This window comes from Caloenas nicobarica, chromosome 19 (assembly GCF_036013445.1).
Source record: "Caloenas nicobarica isolate bCalNic1 chromosome 19, bCalNic1.hap1, whole genome shotgun sequence".
Classification (NCBI taxonomy): domain Eukaryota; kingdom Metazoa; phylum Chordata; class Aves; order Columbiformes; family Columbidae; genus Caloenas; species Caloenas nicobarica.
In genome coordinates, this window is record NC_088263.1 from 9,127,229 (window position 1) to 9,145,838 (window position 18,610).

At 54.7% G+C, this 18,610-nt stretch overlaps 1 protein-coding gene across 2 annotated transcripts; it reads right to left on the minus strand.

Moving 5' to 3' along the window:
- Window positions 1-157: 157 nt before the first annotated feature.
- On the minus strand, window positions 158-17,952 carry EGFL7 (EGF like domain multiple 7). Of its 2 annotated transcripts, XM_065648810.1 has the most exons (10): window positions 17,787-17,952; window positions 13,724-13,793; window positions 8,475-8,658; window positions 6,830-6,952; window positions 6,540-6,652; window positions 5,780-5,875; window positions 4,443-4,607; window positions 3,536-3,600; window positions 3,084-3,246; window positions 158-1,303 (listed from the first exon to the last, which is right to left on the minus strand). In XM_065648810.1, the coding sequence occupies exons 3-10, from the start codon at window positions 8,552-8,554 to the stop codon at window positions 1,281-1,283; spliced, it is 828 nt and encodes a 275-aa protein (XP_065504882.1). In that variant the 5' UTR covers window positions 8,555-8,658; window positions 13,724-13,793; window positions 17,787-17,952; the 3' UTR covers window positions 158-1,280. The 2 variants fall into 2 exon arrangements, with proteins under 2 accessions (XP_065504882.1, XP_065504883.1); XM_065648811.1 differs by lacking the exons at window positions 158-1,303; window positions 13,724-13,793; window positions 17,787-17,952 and adding an exon at window positions 11,740-11,824 and having other exon boundaries at window positions 3,160-3,246.
- Window positions 17,953-18,610: the final 658 nt, after the last annotated feature.

Below are 18,610 nucleotides of genomic sequence, written 5' to 3' on the forward strand. Positions count from 1 at the left end.
GAAGGGCTGTGCAGCTGCACCCCAGGCTCACGGGGAGCCACAGGAGGACCAACACCTGCAGGTACCTGTGGCAGGGGAAAAGGATAGTGGTGCCTGTGTGGATGGGAACCCATGTCAAAGCACCTTCCCAGCCAGGAACGACCCCAGAGCCTCGGTGTGTGCCGCAGGAGGCTTTATTTGGTACAGCCCCCACAGCACCCCCGTGCCCATGCAGCTCTGCTCCAGGCAAGCAGGAAAGCATTGTACTGGCTCGGTCATGTCTGCTCTGCTATACCAGTGTCCTTGGCCTTGAGCAAACAGAGCTGGGGTGCTGCAGGCACATGTGCTGCGGCTGCCAAATCGAGGGGAGACTGGCCACCCTGACAGCCGTGCCCATGCCAGGGAAATTGTGGGGGTGTCCCCAGCCCAGGTGTGCCAAGGACTGTCCCTCCCTCCTTGACCTCACCCTGTTGGCACTACTGGGTGGCACCGGTTTGTCCCTGTCTGCTCTATGCTGTTGATGGGAGCGTCGCAGGGAAATGTTTTCTATTAAAGCAAGTAAAAAACAGCCTCTCTGAACCTTCAGACCCATGTAAAAGCTTCATCCTTGTTATGGCCCAGGGATGGTGCAGAGCAGGAGCAGGTAATTTCAGAGCAAGCTGCTGTAGCTGCCGTGCTCTGGAGCAATGAGGCACCAGCTCGCCTCCAGTGCTTGTGGAGGGAGGCTGGCCCCAGGGAGCAGACCAGAAGCTGTGGGGATGGTATCCGGCCAGTGTGGTACCTTTGCAGGGACCAGTTGCACCCATGCCCTGCTGTGATGCCTGGCTTGGGGCTGCCATAAGCCCTTTGTGGTCATAGTCCTCCAAAAACAGGACTTACCCCCACCTTTTTTTTTGGTAGAAGCATGGCGGGGTGCAGCTGTCCTGCCTGGGCTGGGTCTGTGCTCCGCTGGGAGATGATGTCCCAGGGTAATGCTAAGGAAAAGCCAGGCGAAGCTGAGCACCACGCGGCTCCTGGCACAGCCAGACAGGCACTAACGGCACAAGGTAAGGCATTTATTTTCTGCTGCTTGAGCAGGAAGGGGTTGAGATGCTGAGGGCTCGGAATCCAGTTTGGAAATAACTGTGTGGCCTTTGATAAGGTGAGTTCGAAGAGAAAAGGAAGGAGATGCTGATGGGAAAACCAGCATTCTCCTGCTACCCTGTGCCTTTCTGTAGATGATGTGGCTTCATCCTCACTGACTGGAGAGTGAGATAAGAGCTGCGCTGCACTCTGCTTGCTCCAGTTCCTCGGGTACTGAGCTAGAGTTCATTCTTGCAGGAACCTGGGAAGATGGAAAAAAAAAAAATTCCAGCAACGTTGTTGGCCTGGGTTTGGTTTGCCTCTTTGCCCCAGAAGGATGAGGTTGACCTCAACCTCTGTGAATGTCACCCACAGTTGCTGCTTCCCCTGTGCCAAACCCCCCCCGGCTGGCTCTGTCCTGCCACATTTGGGAGCGTCACTCTTGTCCCTAGCGTGTCACAGTCCCGGGAAGCCCTGTGCAAAGTGTCCCAAGGGGGTGGGAAAGTTGGTGACAATAACACTGGCTGCCCTGGGACTTGGGGGAGGACCAGCCTGTCCCCACCGCAGACACTGCTGGTGGCTGTGTGACAATAAATCAGAAGAAGGTGCTGCTGGTCACCAAAGTCCCCAGTGTCTGGGGAGCTCCATGGGCTGGGGAAGGGACTGTGTGTGGTTTAACAATGAAAAAATTATTTTTAGTCCTCACACACATCCCTGCTGGGCAGATAATTGGAGGGAGCAGTCGTATCTTAGCATTCAGTTGTGAAATGCTTTGCAAAGCACAGCAAATGGGTGGCTGCTTCACTCTCCCTGGGATGCCCTGCAAGCCCCAATGATTTCTGGAGTATGAAAGGACAGTCTTGTGTCCTCTGAGGACTTTCAAGACCATGACAGGGACAAAAACAAGTCTTGCTTGCCGGCACAGGCTTGGCAGAATTAATTTCAGGACTTTGGAGTCACCCCTTGGAATAAATCCATGTTACCTTGTGACACTGCTCACATTCCTCGGTGCTGTCACTAATAATATGTCCAGGGCAATACTAGGAAACTCAGTCTGCTGGAACACTCAGTGGTTCTGATAATTACCCCTTTCTGAGATGTTTTTAAGTGTCTATTTGTGGCTGCTTAGTCTTCAAACAAGTTCTTTGAAGTCTTTTCTATCTAAGCCATTACTGCAAGCAGTGAACTGGGACTGGAAATGTCCTGAACCAGTTTCCCCTTAGTCTTTCCAAGCCCCCTCACCCCTCTGCCCTGAGCACCAGTTTCTGGGCATGTTTAACTGGAATTATGTAATCGAAAAATGAGCTGCCTATCAAAATAAGGTTTCATATGGTTTGCGCTCTGGTCTGAGTCAAGCTGCTCCAGGGAGAGCATCGCACACACCGCTGGGACCTGGGGAGATGCTGCCCCGCTCTGCGGTGCTGGGGAACCCCATCAGGCAGGACCCCTCCTCAGCCATTTCGCACATGACAGCTCTCACCGGTGTCATTTCTTCAGAGTTTCCTACTAAGGAGACCCTCTCTGGTCCACTGCTTGGCAAAGGACCGGTCTGTAGACTTCAAAAAAAAATGCCCTAAAACTTCCCAGGCTCATAAATCTGCCAACTTCTCCACGCTCCCTAAACTTTCCTGATTGACTTTTTGGACTGTTAATTTCCTAAGAGTTAAGGTTTATTTTCTAAGGACTAGGTTATAATGGCACAGGAAGGGAACAGAGCCAGTGAGGGTGCCGATTGTGAGACATGACCCACAGCTCGTAGTGGCCTCCCTCTGCTTTTGCCCCAGAGCCACGTTTCCATGTGCCAATCTTACAATTTTTGCCTGCTACAAGGGCAGTCAGTTGGTGCAGCCATAGAAACAACTTTGAAATTAAGCTAATGCGCTATTTGTGTTCCTCTTTTATTAATTACAGGCTGCTGAGCTTGAGGGAGATATAGATTAATAGTGGCATACGTGTTACTGATCTCGCTGGCCCACATCTGCTCACCGTGGCCAGTGTGGGTGGAGGGAAACACTTCGACCCTGTTTTTTCCAGGCACTTACACGTCTCCAGGCGCTCCTCGAGGAAGGAGATCTGCTCGCTCAGGGAGTCGATTCTGTCCAGTTGCTGGAGGGAGTGAGACAAGCGGCTGATGGGGTCTGCACCGACATCCTCCGGTGCAGAGGGCATGAGGTTGTGGAAGGGGGCCAGCACCAACTGGAGTTTCTGCAGGGAGATGTGGAGCTGTGAGCGTGTCCCCCGCAGCCACGAGGACCACCCGGCAGGACGCAGCACATGGGGCTTTGGTTGCGTTCAAAGGGCCGGGGGGCTGGATGAGCTGCTGCGTGGGCGCTGCCGGCAGCGTGGAGCACAGCTGGGATCGCTGCGGCATGAGGCCAGCGGGACATTAAAAATCAAGCCGGGGCGGAGGGAAACCCCGGTTGTGCAGAGATGGGGTGGGAGCTGAGCACAGCCCTGAGCCACGGCCAGGCAGGGGTGTGTGCTGAAAACTCACCTGCTCCAGCACTTCCACTCTGCTCTTCAGCTCATTCATTTCTTCCTTCATTTCACTGAGGGGACCTGAAAAGTGATGGAGAAAAGGTCAGCTAGTCAAAGCCCATTGCCTGAGGTGCAGTGAAAAGTGAGCTCCTGGGGTCCATCCCACTGGGACCAGCTCCCAGAACATCAATCGGATCCAACGCCTGCTGCAAGTGCTGGAATCTCATCCTGCTGCTAACGTGCACAAGCCTCTCCTCGCTGCTGGAGTACCTGCAACAAAGCGGGGGAATTTTTCAGGCAGTGGGGTGATGCCTAAAGGACAAGATGTCTGGCAAAGCCTGGCCTTTCTTGCCTGCGTTGTCGCATTAATTAGCACTCGGCTCTGCGCTGTCCCATGGTAGGCACAAAGGCTCATTCCTGCTGAGGGCCCTGGATAAAGGCAGGTGGGTTGTGGAATATGTGCAGACGGTGCTCTGCTCTCCCAGGTGTTTATTGCGTGATGCCCGTACTGGCCACAGCGCATTATTACTCACGGTACGAGTTTGAAGTGTCACAGCGCGTACCAAAAGTAATAATGGGCCATCACCAGCTGCACCCACTGCTCTTCGTGGCTCCAGGCTTGCCCTGCGGGAGGGTGATGACGATGATGGAGAGAACAGCTGCATCTCGGCCCTTGCACGCTGTGGATGGGCACTGTTGCCCTTGCAGATGGAGCAGTGGCTGGATTTGTGCATGAGGAGGTTGGTTGGATGGTAGAGGGACTCTTTGGTCACTGGAAATAAAAGTAAGGGGTTCTGGCTGTTGTCCCCTCACCTGTCCCTTCCCACTCGTGCTCCAACCACCCTGTGATGCTGCGCGTAAATCTCAGGTTTCATGGCAGTTCCCGAACAGCCAGGGCTGTCTTGCAACAGGGGCCAGGTTACCTGCTTGGCTGAAGGTTTCTGGCTCGGGGGCTGGCACCAGCGGCTGGCACACCTTGTCATCGGCAGCGAGGCTGAAGCCATCCCAGCAGGCACAGTGGTAGCTGCCAGCCGTGTTGATGCAGAGCTGCCCGCAGCCGTGGCCCTGGCTGGCACATTCGTCCACGTCTGAAAGCACAGTGAGGACAGGGTGGTGAGGAGATGCTCACTGGGGGCGAGGGGCACGGCTGGAATCAACCTGGGCTCACCCTGGGGAGGATCTGCACTCCTCCCCTCCGCCTGTTCCCCTCACAAAAGAGCCAGAAACAAAAGCTGTGGTCACAACGTCCCAGCTCTGGCCGAGCAGAGCTCAGCTCTCATCCTGGATTCACAGCTGGGGTTTTGGTTCCAGCCAGCCATGGCGAGGAGCTATTAGCCTTTCAAGTGTGTACAAAACCCAATAACCTCTCCTCACACGGGGGAGTTATTAAAGCTGTTCCCACAAAGCAAAATGAGCTGAACCGCTTCCCACGCCCGGGCGAATCTGTTTTAGGCAGTGGGAAAATCCTTCCTCCCCCCTGTGCTGGAGCCAGAGCTGTCAGCGACGGGCTCAGTGCTGCCTGGCCCAGCGTGGGTCAATGCCACACGCTCGGGAACACCGTGGCAAGGGTTTGCCCCATGCTGACACGCACCACACTGCCTGATTCCCCTGTGCTCTGTGGAGGAGCATCAGGGCTGCTCCCACACCGGAGAGGAGCTCAGTGCTTGGAAATCGCCCAGCTTCCTCTCTACCCCCGGATATTTTTGGTTTGCAGATTTAGTCTCTGCAGCAAATGGGCATCTTAGTTTACAGCAAGAGTTTACAAAGCCTGGGAGATGGGTCATTACAAATACATGACCTCCAGCCAAGCCCGCGGCTGCTCTGCACAAGGCCCTTTGCTGGCTGCACAGTCACGGCACAGAACACCCTCTGCTCACGCTGACCCTGCGCGGAGCAGCAGCGGAGAGAAACCACAGATGCCAGAGCTGCATGTGAGGGCTGGGAGCCCCGACACAGGCAAAGGGGGCTCAGAGACCCCCGGGAGCCAAACCTCCCATCCATTCCTGGCCTGACCATCAGGTATCGCTGCCCTGGAGCAACGTATGTGTGCGTGGAGGGGTCACACACCAGTTCTGCTCTGGGGTCTGAGTAGCACCAGGCTTGTTGAGGAGCCAGGGTGCTGGTCCCTGTCCCCTGCCAAGGGGTCAGTCTGTGGGCAGAGGACACTCAGTCCCATGGCAGCCCTGCTGCTCCCTGGAGAAGCTCTCCCAAGCAGCAAGCCCGACGCAGGGAGCCGGGAGGGGAGCAGCACGGCTGGTACCTGTCTGGCAGGCTCGCCCCACCCAGCCGGGCGGGCAGGCGCATCTGCCGGGGAAGGTGCAGGTCCCACCGTTCTGGCACAGCATCCAGCAGAGAGCTGCGAGACAAAACACGAGCACAGCGTCATCGGGCAGCTCCGGGGGTCCCGAGCTCCCTCCCCTGCCACCGTGGATGTGTATACACACATGGAGCACAACACACACATAGCAAAACACACACCAGCATCAGCCTGGGGACGGGATGCTCTTCTATTCCAGCCCCAGAGCAACAGGGCTGAGCTGTGCATGGGGCACAGGATGGGTGGGATGAACAGGACCTTCATTTTGCCTCTGACAGGCAGCAGAAGGCCCTGGGCGGCCCCTGGTGCTGCACTCTGAGCTCATCTGGGGACAGACTAGCTGCTGATTTATTGTATTTGTTTTGTGCTGCACATCACGATTACCTCCTGAACGCATTTCTCATCCATTAACCGCTGATTTATATGGAAAGGACTTAGTTGTTTTATTTATCCTCTGGTAACTATAAAGTTAACAAGTGATCCCAAAGGAAAAAGGCTGGGAATTAATCACAAATTTAACCACATTTGGTTGTGACACCAAAAATTTAAATGCTTTCCTGCAGGGAGAATCTGCCTGACAGATAGAATGCCAGTAAATGAGCGAGCTGGCTGCCAGGGTCTCATTCAGGGACATGAGCTACCCATCCTGTGGGAGCTGGGGAAGGACGAGTGCTGGCACAGGGGTGGCACTGCAGCCCCTCACCTCTGTCACAGCTGAGTGCGTGGCTGTTCGCTCTGCTCCAGCCAGGACAGCATGGGGCCGCGGGCTGCGGCACCTGCCTGTACACCTGCCGGTACGCAACCCTGTAGATGGTCCTGCAATGCAAAGGTGGGGCTGAGAATCCGCCCCAAGCCCCCCATCCCGCTCGCGTGCCACAGGTCACACCCGGGAGCTCCTTCCCCACGGATTGAGGCAGGAGTCCCACAGGTCGGTACCTGGTTGGGACAGATCCGGGCCCCTCTCGGGGACCAGGACGGTGGCACTGCCCTCACCTGTAGGTGCTGCAGAGGCGGTGGCCCTGGCAGGTGGTGAGGTAGGGCTGGTAGACCGGCTGGACGTGGGACTCGGTGTAGGCGACCGCCCGGCTCTGCGGGGCCGCGGCACAGACTCTGCGGCTGCGGAGAGGGGAGCAGGTCAGACAGCAGCTAAATACCAACCCGACCCTTCCCCCTTCAGGGCAAGGGGATTCTGCTGATTTAAACCACCCCAGGACGTGGCCTGACAGTCCCTCTCTATAAAAGGCCATTTAAACAGCAGCAGCTAATTGCCCGAGTGACCCAGGAGGTTACTTCAAGCTGGTTTAGGGCAGCACCACAAAGCTGGAGCTCTGTGGGCTGCACAGGCTCTTCTTCGCCAGCCCCTGCACAAAGGCGCTGATGCCTCCTCGTGCGCTCACCCCAGCACAGTCCCTCTGTCCCAGGAGAACAGTTGGGGCCCAGATTTAGGGAGGATTTTCTCAAAGCAGTTCTCCTTCCCTTCGTCATCTCCCTTCACCTAAAATTACTCACTTTCTAGGTGGATTTTTCTTTTCTGAGACTTTTGCATTCCTGAAATGGATGCCCCTGTGGTCACCAAGAAATTTATGATTTCACAGGAAGGGTCAGGCTCATCGCAAAGAAGGTATAAGCCAGAGGAAAGTCAATCTCCAGTCTTTCTAAGCTAACTGTGATCCAGTAAAAAACTTTCCCAAGGTTAACAGACGAAGTGGTCTTGGTTAAAAACTCTTCTTTTTTTTTTTCAACATTTTGCAGCCCGAGCAGGTCAGCCCCACTGAGGAACTCATCTACCTGTCTCAGCCTCCCAGCCCAATTAGAAACTAGAATAAAAAGCCTGGGAATTAGCACGGAGATCAGCTGGCTTCCATTAACTCCAGAAAACTCCTCACAGTCTCACTGATTAATGCTATAGAAGATGCAATTTTAAATGGCAATTGTTTGCTTTGCAAAATTTAGAATAAAGCTATAGCTAGAGCCTGTGCATGCGAGCGAGGAATTCGGCTTGTGGTTTTAGTCACGACCAGAATGCAAAAGATGTAATGCTAGAGGAGAGTATTTCAATGTAAAAACAAACTTTGTAGAAAATGTGAGCTGTATGTGGGGGGCGGGTGTTGAGCTCGAGCTCCTTTTGGCTGGGGAAGAAACTGGGGCACTGAGCTCTGGGCTTCCTCTGACCCAGCGGGGGCTGAGCTGTGTTTCCCAGTCTGTGCTGGGATCCAGGACACCATGTTGGACACATTTCCCACAAAGGGAAGGGGAATCGCTGGAGCTGCCACTCCTGGGCTTGCAGGATCATGGACCACAGACCACGGATTGCAGCCGCCGCAGCATCCCAGGGAGCACAGGACAAAAAGCCCAGAGTGTCTTTGTGTCCCCTGCATGGAGCTAAATGAAGCTGGGACGTTTCCTCTGAGAGGTTTTTTTTCTTTAGTGACAAAACAAATAAACAGTAGTGAAGGGCTGCCGAGCCCCGGCTGCCCCAGGAGGACTTGGCAAAGCCTTTTCCCAGCTCCTCGCCAGCCCGGTGAGCTGCCCATGCAGCTGGCTGCTGAGCAGGGCTCTCCATCACCCGGAGAGGATGCGCCTCGCCGTGACATGCGACAGCGCACACCCGGGAGATGGAGACAAAACCAGTGCTTACCCTGCCCGGGCAAAGCCGTCTGTGCTGGCCATGCTGAGGATGCAGAGGAGTCCCGAGAGGAGGCAGCCGATGTGATGCATGTCCTGTCCCTCCCGCGGTGCCCTGGACTGCACGGCACGACAGTCTCGCTCTCGGGTGGGAAGCGCTGGCTCCTACAGCATGTCTTGTCCTTCAGCGAGGAACCCTGCAATCGAGAGAAGAGCGGTGTGAACATGCAGCATCTGTCCCCAGCTGGTGGCATCTGATGGGGCCATGGGGACGGTGCCAGCCCCTGCTCCTGGGATCAGAGGGACGGTGCCGGGTGTGCACAGACCAAAGCACAGGGGAAGGGGGGACATGAGGGACCCGCGAACCCCTTGCAAGGTGAGTGCTCCTCCAGGCACAAACCCTCTTTGCCACATTCATTTCAATGGCGTGGCAGTGATTTAGCCCGAGAGGACACAGCAGATGCTCTTGCAGTGCCGGGGGCCACACAGTCGCTTGTCGAGTGGCAGGGAAGGGACCTGTGTCACATGGAACACGCTGCCAATTCCATGCAGCGAGGCCAAAACAATGGCCCATAATTTCTTAATCTATACAGCATCGTAAAGCTGCATTTTCCCACCACATAACACACTGAAATCTGATCTTCTTCTCTTTAAAATACAAGCTCCTGCCAGAGAAAAGTGCTATAAGGACCATATGTACTGTCTGCAGTCAGTACTAACAGTGTCGCAAATAAAGAGGCTTTGATTTTCTAGCAGAGGACAAATATGAAACAAGGCTGAAGAAGGTCAATAGCAATATCTAATTTAAACAATACCTAATTTAAACAAAACAGTTGGCCTCCGGATGGCAGCAGTTAAAGGAGGAAGAAATAAAGAAACCCACCTTAAATACATGCCAATTAAAGAAAGAATTGGTCTTTCTGGTTAAACCTTGAGAAAGGAGAGGCTTTACGGGGAGGCAACACAAAATGAAACATCCTTCTGAAACTGCACATCTCATGAGCTGGAAATAAACCTTCTAAAATCCCCAGGTGATGTTGGATTTGGGATTGCAGGTTCATCCCAAACTCCTTCAGGACAATCGCTAACTCTGAGCCAAGCTGTTGGGAATAACCAGTATAACCATCCCAAATCTATAGAGCCTGCAGGTCTCAAAGCCCTTCACCAAGGCACTCAGTATCAACTTTTCCCTTGTGCAGGTGAAGAAACTGAAGCACAGAGAGATGCAAACCTGCGTCTGGAGAGAAACCAGCCCCTTGCCTTCCTGCTCCATAATATATAAATGTTTTGTGCGTGTTCCCATGCAGCGATAGCGCTGAGCAACCCCTTCCCGTGTCTCGGCCCATGAGCAGGGCACACAGCTCTGCTTGGCTGAGCAGATGCCTGGGCCCGTCTTAACCTCTGTACAGGCCCAGCTTTGAGGATGTAAGGAGGATTTTTAGTGATATAAAACCCGTAGTCCTCCATTCTCCTCCAAACATAGCAATAAATTTCATCTTTTAATGGCTAATATGTGGTATCTCCACCATGAGAAAAATCAAATCTGGGTTGACCTGCAGGAAAGTTTAAAAAAAAAAGTAAAGAAATCTTCTTTCTCCCCAGCCCTTTTGGAGACATCCAGGGACACCAGCGTACAGAGACGTACAAACTCCCCACTGCTCAGCCAGCGGCTTTTCCCAGAGCTATACTGGGACACATATTTTCCTTCCAACCACAGTAGCAGTGCTTCTGCAGAAGTCTGTAAGGCAAACTCTGCCAACCATCTCCATCCTCCCACAGGATTCCCGTGACCGCTGTGGGAGCTTTCCCTGTGGGGAAGGCAAGAAACGCAGGGCACGAGCTTAAAATATAGATGGTTTGTTTTTTCGCTTTGAAATGGAGCAGCATTGCCATACCTCAAGTGGTCGGAGTATCCCTCTGGGTCAGACAATTATGGTTGCTTCATACCAGAAAAAGTTTCAAAAGTGGAAAATATGACAGTCTATACTTGTATTTTTTATAAGCTTATGAAAATCAGCCTCTTTAAAGCCACTGAAGATCCTCCAACCTGTTTCCACTATCTATGCTAATGCTCATGTTTTAAAGCACATAAGGAAAACATTTCCATAATTAAGAAAAAAACCAGGGTTTTTTGTCACTGCCTTTCTAGTCTCTCAAATAAAGAGGCGAAGCCACATGGTCTGGCAAACGAAACAATGTGGGTGCATCTGAGCCTCTGCTGTTTCAGGGGCAGCAAAGTCTCCTCGCGGCCCATGTGCTCCTGCGAGTCTGGGGGTCCCTCCCCCACCTTCCAGAAACATTCCTGTAGTTCTGTCTGCTCTTGCCTAACCCACCACAGCAACCCACGGGCAAATCCAGCCCCCCGGGGGGGTGAGCAGCGCTTTGGCCAGCTCTGCCCATGAAACCAAGGCTAAAAATCCAGCTGATGGCAGCAATAGGAATTGGGGTCTGTCTGCAAAGTGGTGCAAGAGAATGCAGTCCCTCAAGAGGATGCAATTACCCTCACGGGAAGGCGACGGCTGCACTTTTCCAAACAGCCTGGCCTGGTTCAGCAGGTGAAACCGCTGCTCCCAACTGTGCGCTGGACCTGGTCTGTGCCCTGGACCTGGTCTGTGCCCTTAGAGCCAAACGCTCCTGGACAGAGTCAGCGTCGGCAGCAGAGAGATGGATTTTCCTTTACAAACACCCCCCGCTGGTCTCTCTGCACAGGCTGGGATGCAGGCGCGGCGGAGCACAGGCACAGGGATGTGATGGAGCAGGGCTGGGGACGTGGGCACAACGGAGCTGGGCGCAGGGAGGGGGACACCGCGGAGCAGGCTGCGGGGGTACGGGACCGTGCAGCAGGGCACCGGGACACGGCACGGCTGCAGGGACGCGGGTGTCACGGAGAAGGCTGCAGAGACACCAGTATCACGGAGCAGGGCGCAGGGACACCGGGAGCAGGGACGCGGGTACCGCGGCGCAGGGATGCTCCCCCCGCCCGCATCAGGCCGAGCCCCGCTCCCCTGGGCGCTGCGCCCCTCCCGGGGCAGGCGGAGCCCTGCCCGCCGGCCCGGGCGCTGCCCGCAGCCCCGTCACCGCCGCCGCTCCGGAGGCACCTCCCGGGCTGCACCCCCCCGCGCTCCGGCCCCGCCGGGACCCCCGGGCGCCCCCGCTGCGGCAGCGAGTCCCGCTGGGTGAAACGCCGCCTCCGCTCCCCCCGTCCCTCCCCGCCGGAGGATGCGGCCGCGGCCCCCCGGGGCGTGCCGAGCCCCCGGGCGGTGCCCGCCGGGACTCACCGGTGACGACGGCGGAGCCGGAGCCGCGGAGTCGCCGCCGCGCCGCGGCCCCCCGCGCATTTCCTCCCCCGGCCCGAGCCGGTCCCTCCACCCCGGCCCAATGAGCTCCCGGCGGGGAGGAAAGCGGAGCCTCCCGGCCGGGGGGAAGCGCCGGAGCCCGGGGAGCCTCCGCCTGCCCCCGCCCCGCCGGCCCCCGCCGGCAGCCACCTGCCCCCGCGCCCCCGCCGAGGTGCCCTGGCTCCCCAGGCAGGAGCCCCCGGAGAAGCCTGGTCCTGGGGGGACATTCAGGAACACGGCAGGACCTCCCGGAGAAGCCTGGTCCTGGGGGGACATTCAGGAGCACGACAGGACCCCCAAGAGAAGCCCAGCCCAGGGTGGGGGGGACATGCTGGCATTGTGCCCCATATCTTGTCGCTGCTGCGCTGACCCTGATGGAGATGGAATTGCAGGGGATCCCTGTCCTGGCATTGTCCTGGCTTACCTGCAGGCTCGGTCCTGTGTGCCCCATGCTACGAGGACACAAGGACCCTGACCCCCCCAGAGCAGCTCACCTGGGGATTAAGAACAAGAGAGGGAGATCCCAGCGTAGCCCCCAGCCCCTTGCCTGGGGGTGTTTAGGCTCCCAGGTGAAATGGTCCATCACCAGTGCAAGGTTAGGGCAAATTTATTTCTCTTTGCCAAAAAATACTGTAGCTGGTTCTGCACTCCCCAAAAGGACACATTGTAAGAAGAGACATCACCTTTCCCTAGGGTAGAGACCTAACACATGCCTCCCGCCATGCCCCGTTAATCACCCTGAGCTCATTACAACAGCAAAGTCCTCCAGAAGCAAGCGATGAACTGCCAGTTCAAGGAGGCTGGTTTCCAGTGAGCCGTAAAGGATGCTTAAAGGATTCCTCGCACACTCCCCCAGGCATGGAGCAGCGTGAGGATCGACCCAGAGAGGTGCCCAAATTAAACGCACAGACCCACCCAGGGCGCAGCTGCCCAGCACCTGCCCAGGGACAGATCGGGCTGATCCGATCCCCCGCTGCCTGCAAGCTTCTCGTGTTAAATGCCCTGCTATTAATCAAAGAAAATTCTGCAGTTCGGTTTGTGCCAAACTGCCACTTGTTTTGTCTACATTTTTCTCTGGGAAATTAGAGCAGAGAGGCTAATTGTTTTTCAAATGACTTAGGCGCCTGCCCATGTACAGAACCAGCCTTAAAGGTAGCAGGGGTCTGATCTCCAAGTGAATGGTTGGATACAACGCCCTGGGAATATTTGTTCCCAGTAAGCTTTGCAACTTTTTTGAAAGCCTGTAGGCATTTGAAGGGAATATTTACCAGTTAAACTATAATGGCTCCAAATGAGCAATTGAGATCACTGGTCCATCCCCTGTATTTCCTCATGGATACACTGAGGCTGCTGCTTGAACTGGAGCTCTCTCGGGTCGTGCTATGCCCTCCGGGGAGGCTGGTGGGTGACAGATGTGCTGGCATAGGGTGCTCAGGTGGACCCATGCAAAAGGAGCATTAACTGTTTTGGGCAGATCCTCCCTGGGGAAGGGAGCAGAGCGGAGGGGAATCAGCTCTGGGATGTGCCGGTGAAGATGGAGCGTGCGGGAGACGGGATCCCTCCCAGCAGCGAGGGAGAGGATAGCTGATGCTGGTGGAAGCGCAGCTCCACGTTACACGGCATCTCACACGGCACAAACGGGTTTGCCCGCCCTGCCTGGATCCAACCTACCTCTGGGGAATGATTTCAGCTCGCTTAATCTCATAAGCACAGAGCACAGGCAACTTTTCCCAAGAGCACTGAAGGGACGGTAGTTATCCTGTTACGCAGAGAGCGTTTTTGTCTTTTCTGGTGCATGGGGGAGATGAACAGAGCCTGACACTCAACTTGTCTCATAATTGCAAAATGCATTTGGAAGACAATGGAAAGCTTCTCCATTTGACCATAGGGAAAGCGCAGGATCTAATTTCATGGCCGACACACTCACCTTATCTGCGGTGCTCCATCATTTATCCTGGGCAGGGATCCTTTCCTTATGGAGCCATCTTGGTTTCTTACTGTCAGAACAGAAAAAAAGAAAAGCACTGTAACACTCTCCTTGTCACGGAGGCAGAGATCAGTGATGCAGCCCATGACAGACCCAGTGTGGGGTTCCCTGGGTGCTCCTTGTGGAACGGGGTGAAGGACAAAAGCAGGATCATGACCACAGCGTGCCTGTGCCTGGTGCTGGGCTCACACTGCACAGGCTCGCTAGCGTGTCCTGTCCCTCCTGTGCCGTGATTTAGGAGCATCCTATGGGTCCTGATCCTTTCTCCCACGAGCTTGCAGTGTGACCCTGGTGGGGTCCTGCCGACACTCACCAGGGTGTATCCAAGTTCCCTTTCTGCTCATTTCTGATCCCATCTGTTGTACTCCAACACTATATTGAGCCATTTTCAGCACATGCACACATTCATTTAAGGCTCCTAACTGCCCAGGCATCCTTTGCAAGAGTCCCCGGGTGATGGTGAGAAAGGGGATGGACTCGTTGGCACCCAGTGTCCCTCGTGGCACTCAGCTCTCAGCTCCTTGCGGGACAATGACACCCAGTGCAGGACCAAGCATGTCACCATTCAGGGTCTCTGTTAGAGCCTTCTCAGCCACCAGACAATTATTCCCTAAGTGCACTGCAGGCTTTTAAAATTCTGCGATTATTTTAATTGCAAAGTGTTTGCTTTTCAGTTCCGTTTACTGCGTCAAATCTTTACTCAAACAAGTGCCCGTGTCAGCTGCTTAAGAACTGCATATTGTCCATTAAAAGAGCATTTAATCCTCTGCTCTTAGGGAGGGTTCAGTGTCTTATATGCTAATATTCATTATGCTGGGAGAAAATCCCCCAGCACACAGCCTGGCAAAGTTCCCTTAAAAGAAGAGGAGTGACAGCAGTTCAGAGTGGGGGCAGATCAGATCTCTTGGCTCTGTTAATATCGGTGTGATGAGCTTCTGACAAAGGCAGTAAGAGATTTTGGCTCCTGACTACAAGTCTGTCTGAATCTGAAGCCCTCCCTGGATCGGTGTTTTACATGTTTCCTCCAAAGCTTTCTCCCTCACACACTAGAAGTGTACTCCCACGACATCTAATATTAATGCTTGTCTCTGAGCCAAGAAATAAATGTTTCTGCCCAAAACTCAACTTTGCTGTGGCTCTGTAGGCAGGGAAAAGGAATAATTAACAGAGGAGACTTAATAGGAGACCAGCAGTAAGGTCCCATACCAGGAACCCGCTCGCAGAGATGAGTTCTTACAGCCCCTTGCAGTAAATTGGATGTGCCCAAGCACACAAATTCTTCCCCAAACTGGGGCCAGATGTGCTGAAGTGGCAGATGGAGATGGATGGATGGGGAGACAGTCAGAAGAGTGACACACACAGAGATGCAAAACTTTTCAGCGACTACAAGCCACGGCTGACCCCATACCTGCTGTGCACAATGGGCTCTCACTGGCCTCTGCAGGGGTCTCGCACAGAACTGGAAGTACTTGCTAAAGAAATAGGAAATTTTGGTGCTCCTGAAAAGAGGAGGAATGGCTTTTCCTGTTTTAGGACAAATTCTTCTGCTCAAGCTTTTCATAAGGCTGTTTGTAAACTTTACACTTAAGTTTAGGCTTTGGAGCAGCCCCCGTTCTGCAGAGCTCTGTAAGGAAAACAACCTCCCACTATTCTGTTATGTCTCATATTGTTCTCGGTTGCATCAGCTGCAGACCAGTTATCTCAGTGGAAATCTAGAGGAGTCCACTGATGTCAGTGGGATCAAAGAAGGTTAAACCAAGAAAAGTACTTGGCCCATAGCTCTCGGGCTGTCGTCACCAGTTGCGCAGTGCTATGCCTATTATGACCCAGATCTGATTCCCACAAAGTGACTTTTTTTTTTCCCTTAAAGCTTTGCAAGCTTTAAGTGTCTCAGGACTGGTATGTTACAACCTAAGGCAACCACAGAGACATGCACCAGCCTAGCCGCAGCTGTGGAAAAACAAATGCGTGAACAGGGCAACATCCTGTAGCCAGGTTTATTTTCTCTTATGTGCACACAGATGAGTTCTTATTTACATTTAGAAAAGGCAGTAATGGCTGCTGCGTGAAAACCGGGAGATGATTCATGTCACTCAAGAATAAACTGAATTTCGCGGCTTTCTGTGAAATTTCCCTGGCAAAAAGTAGCATTAGTCAGGAGGGAATGGTCCCAGCCATTCCCCTCTGCATTTTCCCAGTGAATCATTCCCCAAGGAGCACATGGGAAGTGCGGTGGGAATAGCTGTGAGTTGCTCTGACCCTTCATCACAGCCATCCCAGCGAGCAGCTCAGGAACGAGCATTTAGCACAAGACAGGTTTTTGCTCTAATTATCCTTCTCCATCAGCCTCCAGCTCCAGAAACCTGCACCAACCAAGCAGAGCTCCTCTCTGCAGTGAACTCCCAGGCTATGGGAGCATCGCTTTGGGAAAGAGGATGGAGAGTGAAAAAACCTTTTTGATCACCCTCTTCTGTTTGCAGAGACCCTTTTCGTTCTCTGTGTGGTCTGAAACCTCAAGCTAAATCTTCCGTTGTGTTTCGCCATGCCCTCCTGCTGCTGGTGCGAGTGTGAGTCAGGTTCGTTTACTCTAATTTGTTGCAGTTTGTAAATCTGTCTCCCCAGAGCCAGCCCCATCTGCAGCAGGAGCGGCTGCGAAATGGCTCGAGTGAGTCTGCAGCCCGGATTCAATTTCTCTTCCTTACCTCTGGGGAAACTTGTGCAGAGCTGGCAGTTTAACGGCGTAGAGGGGGACTAACTCAATTGGCAGAATGAGTGCTGGATCACAGGGAGCAACACTGCAAATCTGCCAGAGCAGACTCGGTGTTTGCTGCTGCTACCCAGAGAAGAGGCGGATTTTTGAGGAGGCTCAGGGTCCAGCCACAACATCTGGGCTTCTGTCTTGCACAGCTTCCCAATCCACTTTTAAATTAATTTTATCACTTGTTGTTCCTTCTCGTGTTTGATTCTCTACCCAGTGAATGGATTCCGTGAATGTTAGACCCTGGGAAAAAGTATGCCGGGTTGTTTCTATCAAGTCTTGCTCCATATTCCTGCAGAGCCCAGCAGTGCCTGGGCATCTGAGTTGCTCCTAGGCACAGCCAGCCTTTTATCCCAAAACACCCCAGGTGCCTGCATTGTGCAATTGCATTAGGATGATGGGACCTACAGGTGTGCAGGTAGCTGAAAACAAACAGCACGCTAATCGCCCAGCTCCACAGTTATAAAATTGAGAGGCTTTGCTGAGCTCCTGGCGTGCAAACATCAGCACGCTCCCGGCTTGGTGTGTGAGAGCAGGGACCGTCCCTGCAGCAGCCCCGTCCAGCACCGTGCGCTCCCGCTCCCCGGGGGCCAAATTCTGTGATCTGAAATCCGCGGTGCGGTGTCCTGGCTCAGGGTCCCGTCACCGAGAGCGAGCGGCACTGGCACGTGCTGCACAGAGAGGAGAGAAAAGGGGACGGGGGAGCACGGGTGGGAGGATGAACAATGTGGGGTTGTATCAGAGGTGTTCAGAGAGCAGGCAGATGGAAAAAGAGAATGAGTTATGGAAAGAAAGGAGATTTGCTAAGAATTTTTAGCTATCTTGCAAGTATGTGCAAGAGTTTGCAGCCTTCGTCTACAGGCACGTGAGGTAAAATTGACCCTCTGAGTTCTCTGCTCCTGGAAAACAGCCTGAGTGGGGTGAATTAAAAACAATAGTGCTGCAGGTTGGGGTCCGCTCTGAGCAAACCAGTGCTGGAGACGTTCCTCAGCTCAGCACGTGCGTGGCTGACAACAGACCCAGCCGAAGGATGCTTTAAAAACCCGTTTGCTCTGGCAGCCCTTTGCCAGCGCAATGTGTTCAACCAGCCCCTGAGGCTCCCGCCACCATCTCCACCTGAGCTGGGGCAAAACCCACCCCAACCCCGTGGGCTCTCTCCTGGAGAGGACACACTCCTGCTGCCCCCAGTTCCTCATCCCGTCCACCTCATCCCGTGTGCAGCGATGGCCGCGGCTCGTACGGTACCTGCGGCGTCCCGGCGTCCCCCGCTGTGCCAGGAGCAGCCCCACCGCCATGCTCCCCAATGGCTCCCGGCAGCCATCCCCGCCTGCCCGCCTCGGCTCTGGCGGGCCTGGGCGCCCGCCTCGCACCCTCGGCATGGCCGGCCGTCGGCCGCGCACAGGCAGGAGGTGGCTGCTGAGGTGGAAGGGTGGCTTTTTATGCTTTTCTTCCTGTATAAATCAGGCCGGGGATGGACAATCCCAGACAGGACTTCCTGTGTGTGTTGTGCGCTGATAACAGGCGCCGCGAGGAGAACAAACACGGCCGCCCCACGCCCGGAGGGGGAGAGGGGCCATGGGGCGGCACCCCAAGCCCGTGTCCCCTGGGGATGGCCACGGGGTGCCAAAATGGACAGGAGGCAGCCGTGTGTCCCCAGGGACTCGGGGAGGGAGAGGGCTCCCCACCTGTGCCTCACACCAGACCTAAGATGGCTGCTGCCCCCGCCTTCCCGCCTCACTGACATGGGGCACGTTTCAGCATCCCCCACCACAACCACCCCTCATTCTGCCTCAGAGGGGGTGGGTGGGGGGCCCTTGGGAACCCCCGCAGCACCAGCGTGTCCCTCACAGCCCGTGCCAAGCACGGCAGGGCTGGCAGCCATCTTCTCCACAGGGGGCCATGTTGGCACTGGGCGCTAGAGGAGCATGTCCTGGGGTATTTGTGACCCCCTGAAATTTGGGTTGCAATGTAGCGGTCAGTCAGGTTGTTGGATGCCTTGTCACCCCTGTCACACTGTGCCTGTGTTGGGAAAGAGTGAGGTACGGGCAGTTTGGGCCACTAAACCTGCA